At 44.4% G+C, this 26,701-nt stretch overlaps 1 protein-coding gene across 3 annotated transcripts in view; it reads left to right on the top strand.

Annotated features, from left to right (window-relative positions):
* Nucleotides 1-26,182, top strand: part of CHRDL1 (chordin like 1) — a 205,942-nt gene extending 179,760 nt beyond the window's left edge. For 2 of the 3 annotated variants that reach the window (XM_077285153.1, XM_077285154.1), the window contains 3 exons: nucleotides 174-338; nucleotides 450-539; nucleotides 25,114-26,181. In XM_077285153.1, the coding sequence (XP_077141268.1) occupies nucleotides 174-338; nucleotides 450-539; nucleotides 25,114-25,244 (386 nt within the window). In that variant the 3' untranslated portion in view covers nucleotides 25,245-26,181. Of the gene's footprint in view, nucleotides 1-173; nucleotides 339-449; nucleotides 540-25,113 lie in introns of all 3 variants that reach the window. The other variant, XM_077285155.1, reaches the window with a different exon arrangement.
* The last annotated feature ends 519 nt before the right edge of the window (nucleotides 26,183-26,701 follow it).

Raw genomic sequence — 26,701 nt, 5'->3', positions numbered from 1 at the left:
TAGGACAATCTCATCTGCAGAAAATTCCTTTATTTGGAATTTCCCCAAAATACAGTGCCTTAGTATTGTATTGAGAGCACTTCTGAGCTAGAGGTACTCATTGAACATTTACAGCCTACTTAGTTGTGGAAATGTGTGATAGGTATTAGTTTGTTGTCTGTTTATTATAACAGAGGAAATCCCAGACCCCCAGTCAGGTGACAAAGACTTCCTATGTGAGGACACCATCCCTGTCTTTGAGTCTGTGTTGCTGGAGGAAGGAGAAACAATCAGGAAAATAGCAGTGGTGACAGAGGAGCCGCCTGTGGCAGAAATTCACGTGTGGACAATCCAGAAAGGTAATGAGTGACTAAGAAATTTGGAGACTGCCCTTTCGGGATAATAGCCAGACATGACTAGATACACTTGCTCCGTTCCATTTAAACACAATGAACCCTTGTATTTGGTAGGTGTTCTGCGCCGGTTTTACACAGAAAAAATGTCTAAGGGCGAATTTGAAGACCAACAGGAATTTAAGCAGATAACACGAACAACAGCAAGTAAGTTAGCAAATGATATAATGCTCGAAGCATAAAAGGCTAAATAATTTTAGTATACGCATTTACATGTATGTATCATTTTTCTAATATTTACATCTAGTGTAAGTTTAGACATTGCAGAAGATTTTGCTGAAGATTTTATTCAGATTTCACCTTATTCATTCATCCACTGTGGAAATTTGACAGTTCCACAGTAATTTCTTAAATCTGCTATGAACAATTTGAGTATAAAATCACTTTGTTTGTAAGTTGAAGGTCCCTAAATAATTGAAATACAAATATTACAAATATTATATGATTATAAAGCTTAGTATTAGTTGCTATGGTTGTTAATTTTGTCAGCTACTGTTCCTGGCTAAAGCTGGCCAAACACATAAGGTAGATATTGGCTGTACATCCAGCAGTCTCTCCTGACTCTCCGTGACTCCCCCATACACATAAAAGCTCGGAACAGCCAAGTGTTCATATATTTTCAGCGAGAAGAAAGAACTAAACTGCTGCCAGAGGTGTTTTATCTTCCCTGCATACTAAAATATCAAGTCATTAAAATCCACCTTGCATGGCTGGCATCTAGCAGCACCCCTTTTTGAAAGTATCACAGCTTGTAAATGCTTTTTGTAGCCAGCCAAGATTGTTGTTTAAGGGGTTTTCATCCATTCTTCCTTGGAAAATTCTTCCAGTTCTGTGAGATTCCTGGGTCGTCTTACATGCACTGCTATTTTGAGGTCTAGCCACAGATTTTCAATGATGTCCAGATCAGGGGACTGTGACACCATTATAAACCCTCTAACGTGTGCCTTTTGAGTTAGCTTATTGTGGATTTTGATTAGTGTTTAAGACATTCATTTGTAGAAGCCATCCTCTTTTCAGCTTCAGCTATTTACAGATGGTGATATGTTTGCATTAATAATTTGTTGAAATTTTAGTGAATCCATTCTTCCCTCTAACCATGAAATGGTCACTGTGTCATTGGCTGCAACACAACCCCAAAGCTTGATTGATCCACCTCCATGATTAATGGGTGGTGAGAAGTGTTTTTCCTGAAATCCTGTGCCCTTTTTTCTCCACACATACCTTTGATCATTGTGACCAAAGAGTTCTATTTTAACCTCATTGGTCCACAGGACTTGTTTCCAAAATGCATCAGGCTTGTTTAGATGATCTTTTTCATACTTCTGAATTTTATGGTGAGGACGCAGGAGAGGTTTTCTTCTGATGACTCTTTCATGAAGGCCATATTTGTGCAGGTGTCTCTGAACAGTAGCACAATGTACCATAACTCCAGATTATGCTAAATCTTTCTGAATGTCTTTTTCAGTTAAGTTTGGGTTCTGATTTGCTTCTCTAACAATTTTACACTGAAATTTTAGCTCAGACTGAAATTTGCTTGGTCTTCCAGACTCTATCTTTTCCTCCTCTGTCCCTGGTAACCTCCATTTCTTACATTTCCATCTGAAGAAAGGGCAACTTGAAAATGCTTTACTATCTTCTTATTGCTTTCTCCTGCTTTGTGGACCTTCAACATTTTAATTTTCAGAGTGATAGGCAGCTGCTTAGAAGAACTCATGTCTGCTGTTTTTTGGCACAAGGTTAGAGGAGGCTGGGTTTTTATAAAGCTGGGAAATCTGCATCACCTCTCCTTTCCTAATGAAGATAGTGAACAAGCCATAACCCTAACAGGTTAATTAAAGTCTGAAACCATGGCCAACATTATTTGCACACACAAATCTCCAAGGGTGTTCAACCTTTGGCATCTGCTAATTTTCGTTTTTGTAATTTTTAAAATGAAAAAAAAAATGACAATTTTTTTCTTGCCTAAAATACAAAGGAAATGTGTCATTTTTAACTTTAGGCCTTTTAGAGATCATTTGATCTTCAACTGTTCACAATAGCAGTAATTTTGACCTGGGGTGTCCAAACTTTTACATGCCACTGTATCTATTGCTAGGATCAATTCTGTTTTTACTTGGTGTGTCATACTTACTAAAACATTGACCTCTTGTCCCCAGTGAGATGATATCCATTCTCACAAGACCCAATGTAATACACCATGTTGCAAATTGAATATAAGTATTATAAAGATTTGTTTTGTTTTTCAAATAAACTCATCGATGGTATTGTGTCTCAGGGCTTAATGGATCATTGAAATCAATCTTAAACACATGTGATAATTCGTTTTCCAGGTGATTCTAATTAAAGGAAAACTACTTAAAAATGATGTTCCACATTACTAAGCATCCCACAGTTTTCCAGTAACATGGGAAAGAAAAAGGATCTCTCTGCCTTGGTCAAGGGATGAAAACATTAGATATTTCCCAAAAACTTAAGCGTGATAATCGTACTGTTAAGAGATTTGTGGCTGAATCTGAGCACAGACAAGTTTGTGCTGATAAAGGCATAATGAGGAAGGTTTCTGCCAGGCAAGTTCATCGGATTAAGAGAGCAGCTGCTAAAAAGCCTTTGCAAACCAGCAGATATTTGAAGCTGCTGGTGACTCTGGAATCCCTCGAACCTCAAGGTGTAGGATCCTTCCAAGGCTTGCTTTGGTTCATAAACCTACTATTTGGCCACTCCTAAACAGTGTTCACAAGCAGAAACGGTTGCAGTGGGCCCAGACATACATGAAGATTAATTTTCAAACAGTCTTGTTTACTGATGAGTGTCGAGCAACCCTGGATGGTCCAGATGGATAGAGTAGTGGATGGTTGGTGTATGGCCACGATGTCCCAAAAAGGCTGCGATGTCAGCAAGGAGGTGGATGATTTATGTTTTGGGCCAGAATCATGGGGAAACAGCTGGTAGTGACCTCTGCAAAGTATATAGAGTTTCTGACTGACAACTTTCTTCCATGGTCTAAAAAACGTGCCTTCAGGAGCAAAATCATCTTCATGCATGACAATGCACCATCTCATGCTGCAAAGAATACCTCTGAGTCATTGACTGCTATGGGCATAAAACGAGATAAACTCATGGTGTGGCCACCATCTTCCCCTGACCTCAACCCTATAGAGAACCTTTGGAGTATCATCAAGCAAAAGACCTATGAGGGTGGGAGGCAGTTCACATCAAAACAGCAGCTCTGGGAAGCTATTCTGACTTCATGCAAAGAAATACAACCAGAAACTCTCCAAAAACTCACATGTTCAATGGATGCAAGAATTGTGAAGGTGATATCAAAGAAGGGCTCCTATGTTAACATGTAACTTGGCCTGTTAGGATATTTTGGAGTTAAATAGCTCTTTTGTTTTGTGAATGTGACCTCCTAATGCTGCAAATTCAACAAATGAGCATTTTCAGTTCTTTAAAACATATCAAATGTTTAGAAATTCTACTGTGCCTAATAATTTGGAACAGTGCATTTTGAGTTTTTGTTCATTTTGGAGATTATACTGTTATCATTGGGAGGTTTCTTCAATAAAATCCAATGTATACTCTAACGGGTGATGACTTTTATTAGACTGACTGTCATTTGCACCGACCATTTAGAAAAATCCGAGAAAAATATAATTTGCATAATAATTTGGAACATGCTGTAGTGTCATGGTGTCCTGTCCCGGTGACCCAGTGAGTGAATGTGCATCAGACTGGTGAGCAATATCTGTTGGGTTCAATTTCTCATGGTTCTAGCCTCAGATTCACATGGTAATGATGACATTTTACTGATACATAGTTGTTACCAGTATTATTTATTTCAAGGTAGTATCTTTTATCTCCTTGTTTTGGCTGAGGTTGTAAACAGTTGACATTTCTGCACAATTTTTTTCATACGACTGCTCTGTTGATTTAGAAGTGAAAGTGTATCAGCAGTTTGCTGAAAGGACCAGAGGTCACGCTGTAGTACAGTACCTGTCAAAGTCATTTGTCAGGTGTTGGTCTCTTTAAGCATCCTGACAGTTCAGGTCCATCACTTCCAATAAAATGCTGCTTTTCAGGACCTTAACTCTACAAGTGTTTCATTTCTCTCGTGACTTTTGGAGGCTCTAGGGTTCAGTGTCTACGTCACAGTTCCTGTCCCTCAATTGCTTCTCCGTGCATTTCAAATGATTCCATATCTACCCTATTCAGACCCCTCCTCAAGGTCTTTCCTCTAACCAGCAGTAGCAGAAAGGTAGCCTACCACACAGATAATGAATCTCTCAAGGTAAGGTCTCTAATTAAGCTCCCTTATTCACTGTTCATTTGCATTAGTCTAATATGATACATGATTTGTTTTCTCTGTCATACAGAACATTCCCCTGGCTCAAGGGTGCAGAGTCAATATCCATAATGGGTATTGATCTAGACAGTATTTGTGGTTTGAGGCCATGAGCCTGAGCGAACCTAGCATTCATCAAATTAATCCCTGCCCCACTGTCCAGAAAGGCAGAAATGAATGCCTTATCTTTGCCAAGATCGATCTTGTCCGGTAGAAAAAATTGAGATCTGCCAACGGAGGAAATAAGTACACCCGGATTACCAACCTTCCAACAACCCGTGCTCTTTAGTTTTCCAGTGGCTGTTTACGTTGGGATATGGAAGGGCAAGCACTCACAAAATCGCACTTTCCACTACAGAAGAAGCGCACTCCCCTTTACATCGAATTACCGTTGGACCAACGGAACATGCCTCCCTACCCAACTGCATGGGTTCCTCAGTTGACTCAGACCCAGGTTTCCTTACAGATAACCTTTGATAAAACTGGCTATGGAGTGCCGGGTTATCCTATTTAGTATCGGTGGACCAACTTCAAAACTCAGAGCAGTACTACTCCACCGACCGGTCTCCCTGCCAAAGCTGACATAGCATAGACTCGGCCAAAGAGACGAGGTCGGGGTCATTGTATATGTGACCCAGCCATGAAAAAATTCTTCAACTGTCCAAAGCAACTGAGAGTCGGTTGGAAGAGAAAATGCCCAGGCTTCAGGGTCAGCCAGAAGGAGAGAAATTACAATCCCCACCTGTTGCTCCTCAGTTCCAGGGGAGTAAGGACGTAACTTATCCTATAGCTTGGAGGCCTCCCTGAACACAACAAACTTGTCTCAACCCCAGAAAACCTGTCAGTCAAAACAATCTTGGGATCCACTTGTGTCTGCCTGTGAATACCGTTCTCCAGACCAGCCGCATTTGGGTGTAGTGTAACAACATAACAGAGATCTGCCACCTCCAGGTTGAGCTGCTGCAGTTGCCCAGCCAGAGCAGTAATAGGAATCATGATGGTTGAAAAAATAGTATGGGCCAGTGTTAATGTCACAACTCTGTTGATGGATTACCCAGGGCTGTGGGGTTCCTTCCCTGTCCATAATGCTAAGGGTGACCTAGCTATCCCTGCTTCCTGGATTACTTCTGATGATGAAGACACCGAGGTCATGTACCTTCCTGAACTCCTGAAACAGCCTTATATCTCTCCCTCTTTCCCCACCCAGGGAAGTGGGGAGTAATAGTGTATATACACAAATCAGACTAACAAGGGAGGACGTACAGGGATAAATTAAAATACCTATAATACAAATATGCACTCACATACAACACAGAGGAACATCGAAGAGAAAAGGAAGGAAAAACAAGTAGAAGAGAATGAGGTTTTGCACATAGCCAAAACACCAAGCAACAGTCACAGATCAACACTCCAAACACCTCTATCAACAATAGAACCTCCACTCCACACCAGGCAGTATAAAACTAACACTGGCAATCCAGATTGCCAGAGGCGAATATATATAGGAGAGGAGAGTGAGCAATACTGAACAGCTGAGATTGTCTGAGCAGGAAAGCTTCAGAGACTCTAAGCTGACCAGCTCAACCCCTGCAGTGCTAACAGAAATCTGAACTGTTTAATATGAAGGAAAGGTGCTTCTAATCAGTACAGTAGTATGTTAAATCAAATGTTGTGGTCTTCTGGCCCCACTCTGTCACGGTAAACTCGTGACATATACATTGCATGTGAAATTATTCGGTAAGTGACCATATCATCATTTTTATCTGGATTTTCCAACACCAACTTGAATAAACCTGAATGTTTATTGGATGAAGCAGATCAGGTGATATGTATTTGTGTAATGAGGAGGGTGAGGCCTAAGAACACAATGCCCTTTATTAAGATGTACAGATTTATTAGGCAGCTTGTATTCTTCATGTAACAAGGGGAAAAAAGTGATTTTGAAAAGCAATAAATTGTTTCAAATTGTACACATGGATACAGCACTCTTAAAATTGATAAGATATCGGGGTGTGATGACAGAACCATCAAAAGTTTTGTTGCAAATAGTCAACAGGGTAGCAAAAAAGGTGCTGAGAAAAAAAAAAAAGAAGCATATTAACTGCCAAAGATTTGAGAAGAATCAAATGTGAAGAGACCGGAAATCCATTATCCTACAGTGCTGTCATATTCCAGAACTGCAACCGCCATGGAGTGCCCAGAAGTACAAGGAGTTCAGTGCTCACAGACACGGCCAAGGTAAGGGAGGCTGAAATCCGATTACCACTGAACAAGACACAGAAGTGGAAACATCCTCAAGACTGGGCGAAGAAATATCTGAGGAGTCGGACAGAAATTTCAAAAGTTTTATGAACTGATGAGAGTGACTCTTAATGGACAAAATGGATGGCACTGTGGCTGGATCAGTAACAGGCACAGACCTACACTTCAAGTCAGACGCCAGCAAGGTGGAGGTGGCTGGTATTATTTAAAAATTAGCTAGTTGGACCTGATGGGGTTTAAGATGTACTCAAAATCAACTCTCAAACCTACTGTCAGTTTTTAGACGACACTTTCTTCAAGTAGTGGTACAGGAAAAAGTCTGCATCTTTCAACAAAACAATGCTTTTTTGTAGGACAATGCTCCATCACAGCATCAAAGTCTCCACTGCTTGGCTGCCAGTAATGGCCTTACAGATGAAAAAACAGTGACATGGCCCTTTCCTCACCTGACCTAAACCCCATTGAAAACTTGTGGGCAGGGGCGGATTATAATGAGGTCAATCTGGGCGGTAGCCCAGGGCCCAGTGGTGTGGGGGGGCCCTGGGCTACCACTCAGATTGATCGCCGCCATCAGGGCATTACGGCCCTGACTGGCGTATTGGCCCAGTGGGCAGAGGGGGCCCGCATCGGGCCCCGTCTCATCTGCTCACCAGGCCCCTACTGGCGCTGCAACAGTTTAACGCTATTGACTTGCGGGCTTGCGCCCGCACGTCACTAGTTAACAGCCGCCAACCAATCGGAGGCTGGCAGCTGACGTCAGCCACTGCACGCACGTCGCCAGCGTCTGATGTCATTGTCAGTCGCTGACGAGTGCGTGCATCAGCTGCGAGGAGGGAGCTTCACCGCAGCAGCGCGGTCAGGTGAGAAGAACTCGTTTTTTTTTTAATTGAGAGCGGCAATCCGGGGGACCCAGGCCAGAATGCTGGAAACTGGGGGCAGAGATGCTGGACAATGGGGGAAGAGATGCTGGACAATGGGGGCAGAGATGCTGGACATTGGGGGCAGAGATGCTGGACACATTGGGGGCAGAGATGCTGGACACATTGGGGGCAGAGATGCTGGACACATTGGGGCAGAGATGCTGGATACATTGGGGGCAGAGATGCTGGACACATTGGGGCAGAGATGCTGGACACATTGGGGCAGAGATGCTGGATACTGGGGTCAGAGATGCTGGACACTGGGGGCAGAGATGCTGGACAATGGGGGCAGAGATGCTGGACACATTGGGGGCAGAGATGCTGGACACATTGGGGCAGAGATGCTGGACACATTGGGGGCAGAGATGCTGGACAGATTGGGGCAGAGATGCTGGATACATTGGGGGCAGAGATGCTGGACACATTGGGGGCACAGATGCTGGACACATTGGGGGCAGAGATGCTTCACACTGGGGGCAGAGATGCTGGACACTGGGGGCAGAGATGCTGGACACTGGGGGCAGAGATGCTGGACACATTTGGGGCAGAGATGCTGGACACATTGGTGGCAGAGATGCTGGACACTGGGGGCAGAGATGCTGGACACACTGGGGGCAGGACTGGAGACAGATGGGGCAGGATTGGAGACATGGGCAGAATGTAGATACGGGGCATGATTGGAGACACGGGGCAGAATGAAAGACATGGGGCAGGATTGGAGACAGATCATGCAGGATCATGGGGCAGGATGGATACGATGGAGACAGATGGGGCAGGATGGATACTCATCAGAGCAGGATGCGAGAATATATGGCTGGAGCCAGGAATGAGATGCACGGGACCAGGAGGGGGGATATTATTATTACCATAGGGGCTAAATAAGGGATATTATTACTGCAATGATGTGTTTATTTTATTTTTTGAGTTTACTGTTTTAAATGGGGGGGACGGTCCTGTTACCTTGTAGTGACACCATGTTGCCTCTTTTTCTTCATGTGGTGTAATGTAGAAGTTGGGAAAAATTAAGTAATGTGTTCTGCAAGCGGAGCTCAAGATAACTGTGTTTTTCCTGCAGAGATAAGCCCTGGCTGGAAGAAGTGATGGCGGTCTGTGCTGGATGAAAGATGAAGGACTTCACCTAGAGACGTCACTGGTGAGTCAGTGTGTTACCTATACACTGACACTATACACTGTATACTATATACAGAGTGTCATGTTCTCAATGGCAAGAGAACATAGCATCAGCATATATAGGAACTAGCTCTTGGAAGATGGGAACTGAGCTGACCATGAACTAAACCTAACGCACAACTAGCAGTGGCCGGGTAGCATGCCTACGTTGATTCTAGATGCCCAGCACCAGCCGGAGGACTAAATAATGCTAGCAGAGGAAAATATTAGTCCTAGCTCACCTCTAGAGAAATACCCCGAAAGGAGACAGAGGCCCCCCACATGTATTGGCGGTGAATTAAGATGAAATAACAAACGTAGTATGAAAATAGGTTTAGCAAATTTGAGGTCCACTTACTACATAGCAGAAGACAGAAAGGACACTTTCATGGTCAGCTGAAAACCCTATCAAAACACCATCCAGGAATTACTTTAAAACTCTGGCATTAACTCATAACACCAGAGTGGCAATTCCTGTTCACAAGAGCTTTCCAGACACAGTAACGAAACTACAGCTGTGAACTGGAACAAAAATGCAAAAACAAACATGGACAAGAGTCCAACTTATCTAGTAGTTGTCTAGGAGCAGGAACAAGCACAGAGAGGCTTCTGATAACATTGTTGACCGGCAAGCAACTAACAGAGCAGCAAGGTTATATAGCGACTCCCACATCTTGATGGGAACAGGTGAACAGAGAAGATGAAAACACCAGTTCAATTCCACCAGTAGCCACCGGGGGAGCCCAGAATCCAAATTCACAACAGTACCCCCCCCTCAAGGAGGGGGCACCGAACCCTCACCAGAACCACCAGGGCGATCAGGATGGGCCCTATGAAAGGCACGAACCAGATCAGAGGCATGAACATCAGATGCATTCACCCAAGAATTATCCTCCTGGCCGTATCCCTTCCACTTGACCAGATACTGGAGTCTCCGTCTGGAAACACGAGAGTCTAAGATTTTCTCCACAACGTACTCCAACTCACCCTCAACCAACACCGGAGCAGGAGGCTCAACGGAAGGCACAACCGGTACCTCATACCTGCGCAATAATGACCGATGAAAAACGTTATGAATAGAGAAGGATGCAGGGAGGTCCAAACGGAAGGAAACAGGGTTAAGAATCTCCAATATCTTATACGGGCCGATGAACCGAGGCTTAAACTTAGGAGAAGAGACCCTCATAGGGACAAAACGAGAAGACAACCACACCAAATCCCCAACACAAAGCCGAGGACCAACACGACGGTGGCGGTTGGCAAAAAGCTGAGTCTTCTCCTGGGACAACCTCAAATTGTCCACCACCTGCCCCCAGATCTGATGCAATCTCTCCACCACAGCATCCACTCCAGGACAATCCGAAGATTCCACCTGACCAGAGGAAAATCGAGGATGAAACCCCGAATTACAGAAAAACGGGGACACCAAAGTGGCAGAGCTGGCCCGATTATTGAGAGCGAACTCTGCCAATGGCAAAAAAGCAACCCAATCATCCTGGTCAGCAGACACAAAACACCTCAGATATGTCTCCAGGGTCTGATTAGTCCGCTCGGTCTGGCCATTCGTCTGAGGATGGAAAGCGGACGAAAAAGATAAATCTATGCCCATCCTAGCACAGAATGCCCGCCAAAATCTAGACACGAATTGGGTCCCTCTGTCAGAAATGATATTCTCAGGAATACCATGCAAACGAACAACATTTTGAAAACACAGAGGAACCAACTCGGAAGAAGAAGGCAACTTGGGCAGAGGAACCAAATGGACCATCTTAGAGAAACGGTCACACACCACCCAGATGACAGACATCTTCTGAGAAACAGGCAGATCTGAAATAAAATCCATCGAGATGTGCGTCCAAGGCCTCTTAGGAATGGGCAAGGGCAACAATAATCCACTAGCCCGAGAGCAACAAGGCTTGGCCCGAGCACAAACGTCACAAGACTGCACAAAGCCTCGCACATCTCGTGACAGGGAAGGCCACCAGAAGGACCTTGCCACCAAATCCCTGGTACCAAAAATGCCAGGATGACCTGCCAACGCAGAAGAATGAACCTCAGAGATGACTCTACTGGTCCAATCATCAGGAACAAACAGTTTATCAGGTGGGCAACGATCCGGTCTATCCGCCTGAAACTCCTGCAAGGCCCGCCGCAGGTCTGGAGAAACGGCTGACAATACCACTCCATCCTTAAGGATACCTGTGGGCTCAGAGTTACCAGGCGAGTCAGGCTCAAAACTCCTAGAAAGGGCATCCGCCTTAACATTCTTAGAACCCGGTAGGTATGACACCACAAAATTAAACCGAGAGAAAAATAATGACCAGCGCGCCTGTCTAGGATTCAGGCGCCTGGCGGTCTCAAGATAAATCAAGTTTTTGTGGTCAGTCAATACCACCACCTGATGTCTGGCCCCCTCAAGCCAATGGCGCCACTCCTCAAAAGCCCACTTCATGGCCAAAAGCTCCCGATTCCCAACATCATAATTCCGCTCAGCGGGCGAAAATTTACGGGAAAAGAAGGCACAAGGCCTCATCACGGAGCAGTCAGAACTTTTCTGCGACAACACTGCCCCAGCTCCGATCTCAGAAGCGTCGACCTCAACCTGAAAAGGTAGAGCAACATCAGGCTGACGCAACACAGGGGCAGAGGAAAAACGGCGCTTAAGCTCCCGAAAGGCCTCCACAGCGTCAGGGGACCAATCAGCAACATCAGCACCCTTCTTAGTCAAATCGGTCAATGGCTTAGCAATATCCGAAAAACCAGCAATAAATCGACGATAAAAGTTAGCAAAGCCCAAAAATTTCTGAAGACTCTTAAGAGAAGAGGGCTGCGTCCAATCACAAATAGCTTGAACCTTGACAGGATCCATTTCAATGGAAGAGGGAGAAAAAATATATCCCAAAAAGGAAATACTCTGTACCCCAAAAACACACTTAGAACCCTTCACACACAAAGAATTAGACCGCAAAACCTGGAAAACCCTCCTGACTTGCTGGACATGAGAGTCCCAGTCATCCGAAAAAATCAGAATATCATCCAGATACACAATCATAAATTTATCCAAATAATCGCGAAAAATATCATGCATAAAGGACTGGAAAACTGACGGAGCATTTGAAAGACCAAAAGGCATCACTAAATACTCAAAGTGGCCCTCGGGCGTATTAAATGCGGTTTTCCACTCATCCCCCTGCCTGATTCGCACCAAATTATACGCCCCACGAAGGTCAATCTTAGAGAACCACTTGGCCCCCTTTATGCGAGCAAACAAATCAGTCAGCAACGGCAATGGGTATTGATATTTTACAGTGATTTTATTCAAAAGCCGATAATCGATACATGGTCTCAAAGAGCCGTCTTTTTTTGACACAAAGAAAAAACCGGCTCCTAAGGGAGATGACGATGGACGAATATGTCCCTTTTCCAAGGACTCCTTTATATATTCTCGCATAGCAGCATGTTCAGGCACAGACAGATTAAATAAACGACCCTTTGGGTATTTACTACCCGGGATTAAATCTATGGCACAATCGCACTCTCGGTGCGGAGGTAATGAACCAAGCTTGGATTCTTCAAAGACGTCACGATAGTCAGACAGGAACTCAGGAATTTCAGAGGGAATAGATGATGAAATGGAAACCACAGGTACATCCCCATGAGCCCCCTTACATCCCCAGCTCAACACAGACATAGCTCTCCAGTCGAGGACTGGGTTGTGAGATTGCAGCCAAGGCAATCCTAGCACCAAATCATCATGTAGATTATACAGCACCAGAAAGCGAATAATCTCCTGGTGATCCGGATTAATACGCATAGTTACTTGTGTCCAGTATTGTGGTTTATTATTAGCCAATGGGGTGGAGTCAATCCCCTTCAGAGGAATAAGAGTCTCCAAAGGCTCTAAATCATACCCACAGCGTTTGGCAAAGGACCAATCCATAAGACTCAAAGCGGCGCCAGAGTCGACATAGGCGTCCGTGGTAATAGATGACAAAGAGCAAATCAAGGTCACAGATAGAATAAACTTAGACGGTAAGGTGCAAATGGAAACAGATTTATCAAGCTTTTTAGTGCGCTTAGAGCATGCTGATATAACATGAGTAGAATCACCACAATAGAAACACAACCCATTTTTCCGTCTAAAATTCTGCCGCTCGCTTCGGGACAGAATTCTATCACACTGCATACTCTCTGGCGACTTCTCAGTGGACACCGCCAGATGGTGCACTGGTTTGCGCTCCCGCAAACGCCTATCGATCTGAATAGCCATTGTCATGGACTCATTCAGACCCGCAGGCACAGGGAACCCCACCATAACATCCTTAATGGCATCAGAGAGACCCTCTCTGAAAGTCGCCGCCAGGGCGCACTCATTCCACTGAGTAAGCACAGACCATTTACGGAATCTTTGACAGTAAATTTCCGCTTCATCTTGCCCCTGAGATAGGGACATCAAAGTTTTTTCTGCCTGAAGCTCCAAATGAGGTTCGTCATAAAGCAACCCCAAGGCCAGAAAAAACGCATCCACATTGAGCAACGCAGGATCCCCTGGTGTCAATGAAAAAGCCCAGTCTTGAGGGTCGCCCCGGAGCAAGGAAATCACAATCCTGACCTGCTGTGCAGGGTCTCCGGCAGAGCGAAATTTCAGGGACAAAAATAATTTGCAATTATTTCGAAAATTCTGAAACCCAGATCTATTCCCCGAGAAAAATTCCGGCCAAGGAATTCTCGGCTCAGATACAGGTGCATGACAAACAAAGTCTTGCAAATTTTGTACCTTCGTGGCGAGATTATTCAAACCTGCAGTTACACTCTGAAGATCCATTACAAACAGGTGGACACAGAGCCATTCAAGGGTTAAGAGGAGGTAAGAAGCAGCTAGACAGCAATTAAGGGCTAGGCAGCAAAACTCTGAGGGGAAAAAAAAAAAAATTCCCTTAAACACTTCTTTTTCTCCTGCTTCAGCCCAAACAATTAACACTTTGTGGTCCGGTCAAACTGTCATGTTCTCAATGGCAAGAGAACATAGCATCAGCATATATAGGAACTAGCTCTTGGAAGATGGGAACTGAGCTGACCATGAACTAAACCTAACGCACAACTAGCAGTGGCCGGGTAGCATGCCTACGTTGATTCTAGATGCCCAGCACCAGCCGGAGGACTAAATAATGCTAGCAGAGGAAAATATTAGTCCTAGCTCACCTCTAGAGAAATACCCCGAAAGGAGACAGAGGCCCCCCACATGTATTGGCGGTGAATTAAGATGAAATAACAAACGTAGTATGAAAATAGGTTTAGCAAATTTGAGGTCCACTTACTACATAGCAGAAGACAGAAAGGACACTTTCATGGTCAGCTGAAAACCCTATCAAAACACCATCCAGGAATTACTTTAAAACTCTGGCATTAACTCATAACACCAGAGTGGCAATTCCTGTTCACAAGAGCTTTCCAGACACAGTAACGAAACTACAGCTGTGAACTGGAACAAAAATGCAAAAACAAACATGGACAAGAGTCCAACTTATCTAGTAGTTGTCTAGGAGCAGGAACAAGCACAGAGAGGCTTCTGATAACATTGTTGACCGGCAAGCAACTAACAGAGCAGCAAGGTTATATAGCGACTCCCACATCTTGATGGGAACAGGTGAACAGAGAAGATGAAAACACCAGTTTAATTCCACCAGTAGCCACCGGGGGAGCCCAGAATCCAAATTCACAACAACAGAGGTCCTGTGTATAATGTCACCGGTGATCACTGAATTACCTCTACACAGACACTGGATACTAAGTACAAATCTGTGAATACTGGCACTTATGGTGATAGTATTGTGTTTTTTTTATTACTGGTCAGTATTGCAGTATTAGGTCACTATGTGGTGGTAATATGTGGTCTGGTCATGGTGTTGTGGTATTTGTCCCTTGTACGTGCTATTTGGTCACTCTGTGGTGGTAATATGTGGTCTGGTCATGGTGCAGTGGTATTTGTTCTTTGTATGTAATATTTTTCGGTCACTGGTGGTAATATGTGGTTTGGTCATGGTGCGGTGGTATTTGTTCTTTGTATGAGATATTATTCGGTCACTGGTGGTAATATGTGGTCTGGTCATGGTATTGTATTTGCTCCTTGTATGTGATATTATTGGTCATTTTAAAAATTGAAAAATAAATAAAAATATGCCTAAATTGTATTGCATATTTTAACAAATATTTAATAGGTTACAATAGAGTAGGGCCCGGCCAAAAGTGTCTACCGTGTTATGGTGGCGGCTTGAAAAATCTTTTGGCCAAAACAAAAGCTGCCAGCTATATGTGTGATCTGGTGATGGGAACTGTTAATGTGTGATAGGTGAGAAGTAAAGTTTCACTCAGCAACTATTTTTCTGGAATAATCTAGTTCAGGCAGTAGCGTAGCTACTGGGGAGGGCAGAGGAGGCTATCGCCCCAGGCCCTGCGCTCTGAGGGGCCCACCCGGAGCTACGCTACTGTAACTGCATCGGCGTGCGCAGCGTGCCAATGCAGTTACATTCTGTGGCAGAGCAGGAAGAATCAATCTCCCTGCTCTGCTGCTATGGGGCCCCTGAGCAGGCAGGGGACCCTGTGCCAGCAGTGGGTCCCCCGCCCGTTATCGCAAGGTGAGCTGTATCGGCATCTAGCCGATACAGCTCACCGCATTGATGAGGGAAGGAGTGCTGTGCTCCTTCTCCCATCATCCCCCACACTGACAGCGGGCGCGATGACGTCACCGCCCAGTGCCCGCTGTCAGCAGATGAGCAGGCGCAGGGAGCGCCGCTGGAACAAGGAGGAAGAGAGGTGAGTATTTATTGCTTATTTATAGGATCTGTGTCATGATCTCTGCGGGCAGAGATCATAGCAAGCCTATAGAGGGACAAGCTCTCGGAAGATGGAACTATACTGACCATGAACTAAGCCTGCCGCGCAACTAGAAATAGCCAGGTAGCATTTCCTATTTATTGCTAGATGCCCAGCTCTGGCCTAAGACCTAAATAGCTAGCAGAGGAAAATATAAGACCTGGCTCACCTCTAGAGAAATATTCAAAAGAAGACAATAGCCCCCCACATATAATGACGGTGAGTTCAGATGAAACAACAAACGCAGCAGAAAAATAGTCTTAGCAAATTTGAGGTCCGCTTACTAGATAGCAGAAGACAGATAGTATACTTTCATGGTCAGCAGAAAAACACTAACAAAACACCATCCAGAGATTACCTTAAACTCTGGCATTAACTCATAACGCCAGAGTAGCAATCCCTGATCAACGAGAGCTTTCCAGACACAGTAACAAAACTTCAGCTGTGAACTGGAACAAATAGGCAAAATGAAACATGGACAAAAGTCCAACTTATCTAGTAGTTGTCAGAAGCAGGAACAAGCACTGAGAGGCATCAGATAACATTGTTGACCGGCAAGAAACCACCAGAGAAATGAGCTTAAATAGCGACACCCACTACTGATGGAACCAGGTGAAACAGGAAAGAGAATGACAAGTCCAATTCCACAAGCGGCCACCGGGGGAGCCCAGAATCCAAATTCACAACAGTACCCCCCCCTCAAGGAGGGGGCACCGAACCCTCACCAGATCCACCAGGGCGACCAGGATGAGCCCTATGGAAGGCACGAACAAGATCAGAAGCATGAACATCAGATGCATTGACCCAAGAATTATCCTCCTGGCCGTAACCCTTCCAGTTGACCAGATACTGGAGTCTCCGTCTGGAAACACGAGAGTCCAAAATTTTCTCCACAACGTACTCCAACTCACCCTCAACCAACACCGGAGCAGGAGGCTCAACTGAAGGTACAACAGGTACCTCATACCTGCGCAATAACGACCGATGAAAAACGTTATGAATGGAAAAGGACGCAGGGAGGTCCAAACGGAAAGAAACAGGATTAAGAATCTCCAATATTCTATAAGGGCCGATGAACCGAGGTTTAAACTTAGGAGAAGAGACCCTCATAGGGACAAAACGAGAAGACAACCACACCAAATCTCCAACACAAAGCCGAGAACCAACACGACGATGACGGTTGGCAAAACGCTGAGTCTTCTCCTGGGACAACTTCAAATTGTCCATAACCTGCCCCCAGATGTGATGCAATCTCTCCACCACCGCATCCACTCCAGGACAATCCGAGGATTCCACCTGACCGGAGGAAAATCGAGGGTGAAACCCCGAATTACAGAAAAACGGGGACACCAAGGTGGAAGAGCTGGCCCGATTATTGAGGGCGAACTCTGCCAATGGCAAAAAAGCAACCCAATCATCCTGGTCAGCAGAGACAAAACACCTCAGATATGTCTCCAGGGTCTGATTAGTCCGCTCGGTCTGGCCATTAGTCTGAGGGTGAAAAGCAGATGAAAAAGACAAATCTATGCCCATCCTAGCACAGAATGCCCGCCAAAATCTAGACACAAATTGGGTACCTCTGTCAGAAACAATATTCTCAGGAATACCGTGCAATCGGACAACATTCTGAAAAAACAGAGGAACCAACTCAGAAGAAGAAGGCAACTTGGGCAGAGGAACCAAATGGACCATTTTAGAGAAACGGTCACAGACCACCCAGATGACAGACATCTTCTGGGAAACAGGCAGATCTGAAATAAAATCCATCGAGATGTGTGTCCAAGGCCTCTTAGGAATAGGCAAGGGCAACAGCAGTCCGCTAGCCCGAGAACTACAAGACTTGGCCCGAGCACAAATGTCACATGACTGCACAAAGACTCGCACATCTCGTGACAGGGAAGGCCACCAGAAGGATCTTGCCACCAAATCCCTGGTACCAAAAATTCCGGGATGACCTGCCAATGCAGAAGAATGTACCTCAGAGATGACTCTACTGGTCCAATCATCCGGAACAAACAGTCTATCAGGCGGACAACGATCCGGTCTATCCGCCTGAAACTCTTGCAAGGACCGCCGCAGATCAGGAGAAACGGCCGACAAAATTACTCCCTCCCTAAGGATACCTGTGGGTTCAGCATTACCAGGAGAGTCCGGGTCAAAACTCCTAGAAAGGGCATCTGCCTTAACATTCTTAGAACCCGGTAGGTATGACACCACAAAATTAAAGCGAGAAAAAAATAAAGACCAGCGCGCCTGTCTAGGATTCAGGCGCCTGGCAGTCTCAAGATAAATCAAATTTTTGTGGTCAGTCAATACCACCACCTGATGCTTAGCCCCCTCTAGCCAATGGCGCCACTCCTCAAACGCCCACTTCATGGCCAAAAGCTCCCTATTCCCAACATCATAATTCCGCTCTGCGGGCGAAAATTTGCGAGAAAAGAAAGCACAAGGCCTAATGACGGAGCAGTCGGAACCTTTCTGCGACAACACTGCCCCAGCTCCGATCTCCGAAGCGTCAACCTCAACCTGAAAAGGCAGATTCACATCAGGCTGACGCAACACAGGGGCAGAGGCAAAACGGTGCTTAAGCTCCTGAAAGGCCTCTACAGCATGAGGGGACCAATTAGCAACATCAGCGCCATGTCTGGTCAAATCAGTCAGTGGTTTAACGACATCCGAAAAACCAGCAATAAATCGGCGGTAAAAGTTGGCAAAGCCCAAAAATCTCTGAAGACCCTTAAGAGAGGAGGGCTGAGTCCAGTCACAAATAGCTTGCACCTTGACGGGATCCATCTCAATGGAAGAGGGAGAAAAAATATACCCCAAAAAGGAAATTTTCTGGACCCCAAAAACGCACTTAGACCCCTTCACACATAAAGAATTAGACCGCAGAACCTGAAAAACTCTCCTGACCTGCTGGACATGAGAGTCCCAGTCATCAGAAAAAATCAGAATATCATCCAGATATATTATCATAAATTTATCCAGAAAATCGCGGAAAATATCATGCATAAAAGACTGGAAAACTGAAGGGGCATTAGAAAGACCAAAAGGCATGACCAAATACTCAAAGTGGCCCTCGGGCGTATTAAATGCGGTCTTCCACTCATCCCCCTGCCTGATCCGCACCAAATTGTACGCCCCACGAAGATCAATTTTGGAGAACCACTTAGCACCCTCTATACGAGCAAACAAATCAGTAAGCAATGGCAATGGGTATTGGTACTTAACAGTGATCTTATTCAGAAGCCGATAATCAATACATGGTCTCAAAGAGCCGTCCTTTTTTGAGACAAAGAAAAACCCAGCTCCCAAGGGAGAAGAAGATGGACGAATATGTCCCTTTTCCAAAGACTCCTTTATATATTCCCGCATAGCAGCATGTTCCGGCACAGACAGATTAAACAAACGACCCTTTGGATATTTGCAACCCGGTATCAAATCTATGGCACAATCGCACTCACGGTGCGGAGGTAACGACCCAAGCTTGGGTTCGTCAAAGACGTCTTGATAATCAGAGAGGAACTCAGGGACTTCAGAGGGAATGGACGACGAAATAGAAACCAAAGGTAAGTCCCCATGAATACCCTTACATCCCCAGCTCAACACAGACATTGCTCTCCAGTCCAAGACTGGATTGTGAGACTGCAACCATGGCAATCCCAGTACCAAATCGTCATGTAAATTATACAGCACCAGGAAACGAATAATCTCCTGGTGATCCGGATTGATACGCATGGTTACTTGTGTCCAGTATTGTGGTTTATTATTAGCCAATGGGGTGGAGTCAATCCCCTTCAGAGGAATAAGAGTCTCCAAAGGCTCTAAATCAAAACCACAACGATTGGCAAAGGACCAATCCATAAGACTCAGAGCGGCGCCAGAGTCAACATAGGCGTCCGTGACAATGGATGACAAAGAGCAAATCAGGGTTACAGACAAAATAAACTTAGACTGAATGGTGCCAATGGCAACAGACTTATCAAGCTTCTTTGTACGCCTAGAGCATGCTGATATAACATGAGTAGAATCCCCACAATAGAAGCACAATCCATTCTTCCGTCTAAAATTCTGTCGCTCGCTCCTGGACAGAATTCTATCACACTGCATACTTTCTGGCGTCTTTTCCATAGACACCGCCAGATGGTGCACCGGTTTGCGCTCCCGCAGACGCCTATCAATCTGAATAGCCATTGTCATGGACTCATTCAGACCTGCAGGCACAGGGAACCCCACCATAACATCCTTAACGGCATCAGAGAGACCTTCTCTGAAAGTTGCCGCCAAGGCGCACTCATTCCACTGAGTAAGCACAGACCATTTACGGAATTTTTGGCAGTAAACCTCAGCTTCGTCTTGCCCTTGAGATAGTGCCATCAAAGTTTTTTCTGCCTGAAGTTCCAAATGAGGTTCCTCATAAAGCAAGCCCAAGGCCAGAAAAAACGCATCCACATCGCGCAACGCAGGATCCCCTGCTGGCAATGAGAAGGCCCAATCTTGAGGGTCACCCCTGAGCAAGGAAATCACAATCCTAACCTGCTGAGCAGGGTCTCCAGCTGAACGAGACTTCAGGGACAAATAAAGCTTACAATTATTTCGGAAATTCTGGAAGCTAGCTCTATTCCCTGTGAAGAACTCCGGCAAAGGAATTCTCGGCTCAGATACTGGAGCATGTACCACAAAATCTTGTAAATTTTGTACTTTCGTGATGAGATTATTCAAACCCGCAGTTACACTCTGAAGATCCATTATCGTCAGGTGCACACAGAGCAATACAGAGATTAGGAGGAGAGAGAGAAAAAAGACTGCAGCAAGGCAAACTGGAGGAAAAAAAAAAAAAAAAAAAAAAAAAAAAAAAAAAAAAAAAATTCCAGCAGACTTCTAATAACTCTCCTTTCTCAACCTGGGTCTTTAACACTTTACTGGCCGGTCAAACTGTCATGATCTCTGCGGGCAGAGATCATAGCAAGCCTATAGAGGGACAAGCTCTCGGAAGATGGAACTATACTGACCATGAACTAAGCCTGCCGCGCAACTAGAAATAGCCAGGTAGCATTTCCTATTTATTGCTAGATGCCCAGCTCTGGCCTAAGACCTAAATAGCTAGCAGAGGAAAATATAAGACCTGGCTCACCTCTAGAGAAATATTCAAAAGAAGACAATAGCCCCCCACATATAATGACGGTGAGTTCAGATGAAACAACAAACGCAGCAGAAAAATAGTCTTAGCAAATTTGAGGTCCGCTTACTAGATAGCAGAAGACAGATAGTATACTTTCATGGTCAGCAGAAAAACACTAACAAAACACCATCCAGAGATTACCTTAAACTCTGGCATTAACTCATAACGCCAGAGTAGCAATCCCTGATCAACGAGAGCTTTCCAGACACAGTAACAAAACTTCAGCTGTGAACTGGAACAAATAGGCAAAATGAAACATGGACAAAAGTCCAACTTATCTAGTAGTTGTCAGAAGCAGGAACAAGCACTGAGAGGCATCAGATAACATTGTTGACCGGCAAGAAACCACCAGAGAAATGAGCTTAAATAGCGACACCCACTACTGATGGAACCAGGTGAAACAGGAAAGAGAATGACAAGTCCAATTCCACAAGCGGCCACCGGGGGAGCCCAGAATCCAAATTCACAACAGATCTGCCTATGGGGGGTGCTGCTTTATATGCAGGATCTGCCTATTGGGGGGTGCTGCCTTATATGCAGGATCTGCCTATTGGGGGGGTGCTGCCTTATATGCAGGATCTGCCTATTGAGGGGGTGCTGCCTTATGTACAGGATCTGGCTATTGGGGGGGTGCTGCCTTATATACAGCATATACCTATTGGGGGTGCTTCCTTATATACAGGATCTGGCTATTGGGGGGGTGCTGCCTTATATACAGGATCTGGCTATTAGGGGGGTGAGCTGCCTTATATACAGCATCTGCCTATTGAGGTGCTGCCTTATATGCAGGATCTGCCTATTTGGGGGTGCTGCCTTATATACAGGATCTGCCTATGGGAGGGTGCTGCCTTATATACAGGATCTGCCTATGGGGGGTGCTGCCTTATATACAGGATCTGCCTATGGAGGGGTGCAGCCTTATATATAGGATCTGCCTATGGGGGGTGCTGCCTTATATACAGGATCTGCCTATGAGGGGGTGCTGCCTTATATACAGGACCTGCCTATGAGGGGGGTGCTGCCTTATATACAGGACCTGCCTATGAGGGGGTGCTGCCTTATATACAGGATCTGCCTATGGGGGAGTGCTGCCTTATACTACAGGATCTGCCTATGGGGGTGCTGTGCTATGCTACAGGATCTGCCTATGGGGGTGCTGCCTTATACTACAGGATCTGTCTATGTAGGGATGCTGTCTTATACTATAGGGTCTGCCTATGGAGTGCTGCCTTATACTACAGGGTCTGCCAATGGGGGTGCTGCTTTATACTACAGGGTCTGCCTACAGGGGTACTGTCTTATACTACAGGATCTGCCTAGAGGGGTACTGTCTTATACTACAGGGTCTGCCTATGGGGGTGCTGCCTTGTACTATATGAGGACTATCTGGCACATTATACTACGTGGAGGTTATCTATGAGGCCATCATACAGTGTGGGGATTACAGTGAAGGGGCATCATACAGTGTGGGGATTACAGTGAAGGGCCATCATACAGTGTTGGAGCCATCAAACAGTTTGGAGGCTAATAAGGGGTCAGTATACTTTGTGGATGGTACTATACAGTGAGGGGCATTAAACTGTATAGGGGAGCTGTACAGGGGGGAGACTCAGGACATTATTAAATGTAAAGTGGGCACTTATTGTTATAGGGAAACTCAGGTTAATGTGACTATCCAAGGGGCACACAGGGCAATATTACTTTCTAGGGGGCAAAATGTGGGCACTGTTTTCTAGGGCACTTGCACCCGGCATTACTTTAGAGGGTACAGAGAACCACACAGCAGGTGCAGTAATAGGGACACATGTGGCAGCAGCGGCTCAGTATTGGGGTATCAGGTGCAGTAATAGGGACACATACGGCAGCAAGAGCGGCAGATGGGAGTTTTCATCTGCCGCTCCTGCGCTATAAATAATTTTTTTTTAAACACCGTGGGTTACCCCCCTATTTTTGATAACCAGCCAGACAAAACTCACAGCTGGGGCTGCAACCCCCAGCTGTCAGCTTCAGCAAGGCTAGTTATCAAGAATAGAGGGGTCCTCATGCTTTTTTTTTTTAATTATTTAAATAAATAATTAAAAAAAAAACTGCATGGAGTCCCCCCCATTTTTGACAACCAGCCTTTCTAAAGCTCACAGCTGGGGGCTGGTATTCTCAGGCTGGTAAGGGGCCATTGATATAGGCCCCCCAGCCTAAAAATAGCAGCCCGCAGCTGCCGAGAAAAGGCGCACCTATTCTGGTGCTTTGCCGGGCTCTTCCCACTTGCCCTGTAGTGGTGGCAAGCAGGGTACTGAAGGGTTAATGTCACCTTGCTATTGTAAGGTGACATTAAGCCGGCTTAGTAATGGAGAGGTGTCAATAAGGCACATATCCATTACTAATCTTATAGCAGTTAAATAAACACACACACACAGTAAGGAAAAAGTCTTAATGAAATAAAACACCACACAGTTTTGACAATCTTTTTATTATTCTGCCATTCCAAAGCAAAGCCATCGATGTTCTGTAAAAAAAATAAAATAAAAAAGCAAAAGTATACTCCCTGATCCGTCGTAGTCCAATATAACGAGTGTCCCACGCAGTATCTGGGGGAGATAAAGCTTACAACCGGGAGCTGCTAATGCGACCGCTCCGAGCTGTAAGCGACTGGGGAATGAATGAGACACAGCGGGTGCAGGCTCAGTATCGAGCGGTGACATCACTGAGCCTGCGCTCCCTCACAGCCTGACCAGAGGTAACCTCTGCACCGTGGGAAAATGCCAGGGAAGAGGATACTGCAGGTAATGTATCAATCTATTCTATCGATTCTATCAACCTATCTATTCTATCAATCGATCTATTCTATCAATCGATCTATTCATTCTATCTACAGGAAGTTGTTTTTTTACTCTGTGTGCACTCAAATTTATTGGCAAGCACAAAGAGAAAAAAAACGCATGAAAAAAATTCACCAAAAACGCACCTAAACCTGCATTTATGGCGCAGCTTCTTTCCTGCCAAGATGATCAGGTTTTGCTGAGGAATTAAGGTCCTGTGTGAACTTACCCTTACGGCGAAGGAAATCAGTACACCTCTCTGAACAGTGTCGCTACATTCACATTTGCGTTGCGTCGGGCGCCGGTTCGGCGATGCATAGCGGCGCATGCGTCATGCTCCCCTATATTTAACATGGGGGCGCATGGACATGCGTTGTCTTGCGTTTTGTGACGCATGCGTCATTTTTGGCGCAAGCGTCAGGGCGCACAGGATGCTGCATGTTGCATTTTTTTTGCGCCGAAAATCATGCCAAAATTGGACGCATGCGTCACAAAAAGCTGCGTTTTGCATGCGTTTTTGCATGCATTGTGCGTTGCGTCGCCGACGCTGCGCCGCACAACGCAAATGTGAACGTAGCCTTAGACGCTGTGCTTGGTTCTGCCCAAAAAGTTGATCAGCAACAAACTAAGAAACTGATAGACTCCATGGATGGAAGACTTATCATTGTTATTGAAAAGAAGAGTGGCTATATTTGTAAATATCAGAAGTGTATTTTTGTACATTTTCAGTGGTTTGGTTATTATTCTCACTGTAACAGATGAAAATAAACAAATGAGAAGGGAACATTTCTATTTTTTTCATTTATTGTATAATAATTCTGCACACAAAGATATTCTAATAAGAAAAATAAAACCTCACTTTTACTGTCCTAAATATTCAGGTTTCAGGTTTATTAACCTTTTGGCTTGACAGCACTGTAGCTGTTCAGTAATAAAATGAATACTCAAAAATACAAATTGCAGACAGTGTAGCATAGATTAATCCATAAAGGCTGTTTAATTTAATATATCATGTTATATGCCATTTTCAGCAGTGATATGTGAGACAGGTATATAAATGTTTGTTTCCTGTAGTATATTTTTTAACAATTCATGTTGCAAATCTTTCTAATTAAGTTTGAAACCTCTAAGTTATTACTTGCTTGCTTAATTTTAGGCCAGTGGAAAATCTTCAGTGCGGGTGAAGCTCAGATTAGCCACATGTGTGAAACTCGAATTTGCCGGACAGAGCTGGAAGACTTGGTGAAGGTTCTGTACCTGGACAAGACTGAAAAGGGTCATTGTTAAGAGCAAAAACATTGCACGGGAAGAGAAAACCAGAGGCAGCCTAAAGACATTGGTTTTGTAGCCGGACTGCAAGCTGATTATTCTTAAGTCAACATTGTCGCCAAACCCAGAATGTAGGGACTATTAAGCATGGTGTGTTGAAGAGAAGTAACTGGCAGATCCACGTGTGTAGGAGTCTGTGCGCAGTTAAATGCTTCCTCTTATGCCTTAGAGGGTTGGCATCAACTACGAAAAAAAACACAGGTTACTTCTTTATGAGAAAAAAATGTTTATTTGGAAAGTTAAAATTAATGGAATAAGCATAACTTAATAAAAGAACGGAAGGCCCATAATGTAGAAAATACAGAATTCGTGCCTATGTGCCTGCCTGAATATACCCATGTGCACAGCTGGACAGTTGGCCGAGTGAAGCATTTAATAAAAAGGTGACACATTGTATTGGCTCTGGCACAACTATGTCTGATTTTACCACTAAATTTTGAGTTTTCTTTTCACGTAACCTTAATTATGAAAAGGTTTCCATTCTTGCCTTCAACACTTTACTGAGTTTCCATTGTACAGGTTTTGTGTTGCAGGACAATATGACATTATTATAAATGTAAGAGCTTTTCCTATCAAATAAATCACAATTCTAGGCCAAAGCTACTTGGATTAGCTTTGCTAGGATCAGGCAGGTGTAATTGTTTTTCCAAATGACTCTAAAGGCACTATGAATGCAGTGATTAGAAGTATACAGTGTACTGGAGCAAATAAACCACCTATTTCCGAAAATGTTTCAGATTGTTAGTATTTATATATGTTTTAATACTTGTTCCTTATGCGTGTAGATATCTAAAGTTTGCATACAGGCTCTTCTAAAAATATTTGGTTATTTGTTTTGCTGTAGTTTTATTCCCAGGTAATAAAGAAATAATAGTTTTAGCAAATATCATTTGCAAAATCACTTGACCTTTAAGTAGTTCAACTTATTAACCCCTTTGCCCCCAAGTGTGGTTTGCATGTTAGTGACCAGGCCAATTTTTACAATTCTGACCACTGTCCCTTAACGAGGTTATAACTCTGGAACGCTTCCATGGATCCTGGTGATTCTGACAATATTTTCTCGTGACATATTGTACTTCATGGTAGAGGTAACTTTTTTTGATATGACTTGCATTTATTTGTGAAAAAAATGAAGATTTAGCAAAAACTTTGAACATTTTGCAATTTTCCAACTTTGAATTTTCATGCCCTTAAATCACACAGATATGTCACACAAAGTACTTAATAAGTAACATTTCCCACATGTCTACTTTACATCAGCACAATTTTGGAACCACATTTTTTTTGTTAGGGAGTTATAAGGGTTAAAAGTTGACAAGCGATTTCTCATTTTTACAACACCATTTTTTTTAGGGACCACATCACACTTGAAGTCACTTTGAGGGATCTATATGATAGACAATACCCAAAAGTGA

This window comes from Ranitomeya variabilis, chromosome 2 (genome assembly GCF_051348905.1).
Source record: "Ranitomeya variabilis isolate aRanVar5 chromosome 2, aRanVar5.hap1, whole genome shotgun sequence".
In the NCBI taxonomy this organism is placed as follows: Eukaryota; Metazoa; Chordata; class Amphibia; order Anura; family Dendrobatidae; genus Ranitomeya; species Ranitomeya variabilis.
This window is presented reverse-complemented; position numbering and strand designations above follow the sequence as displayed.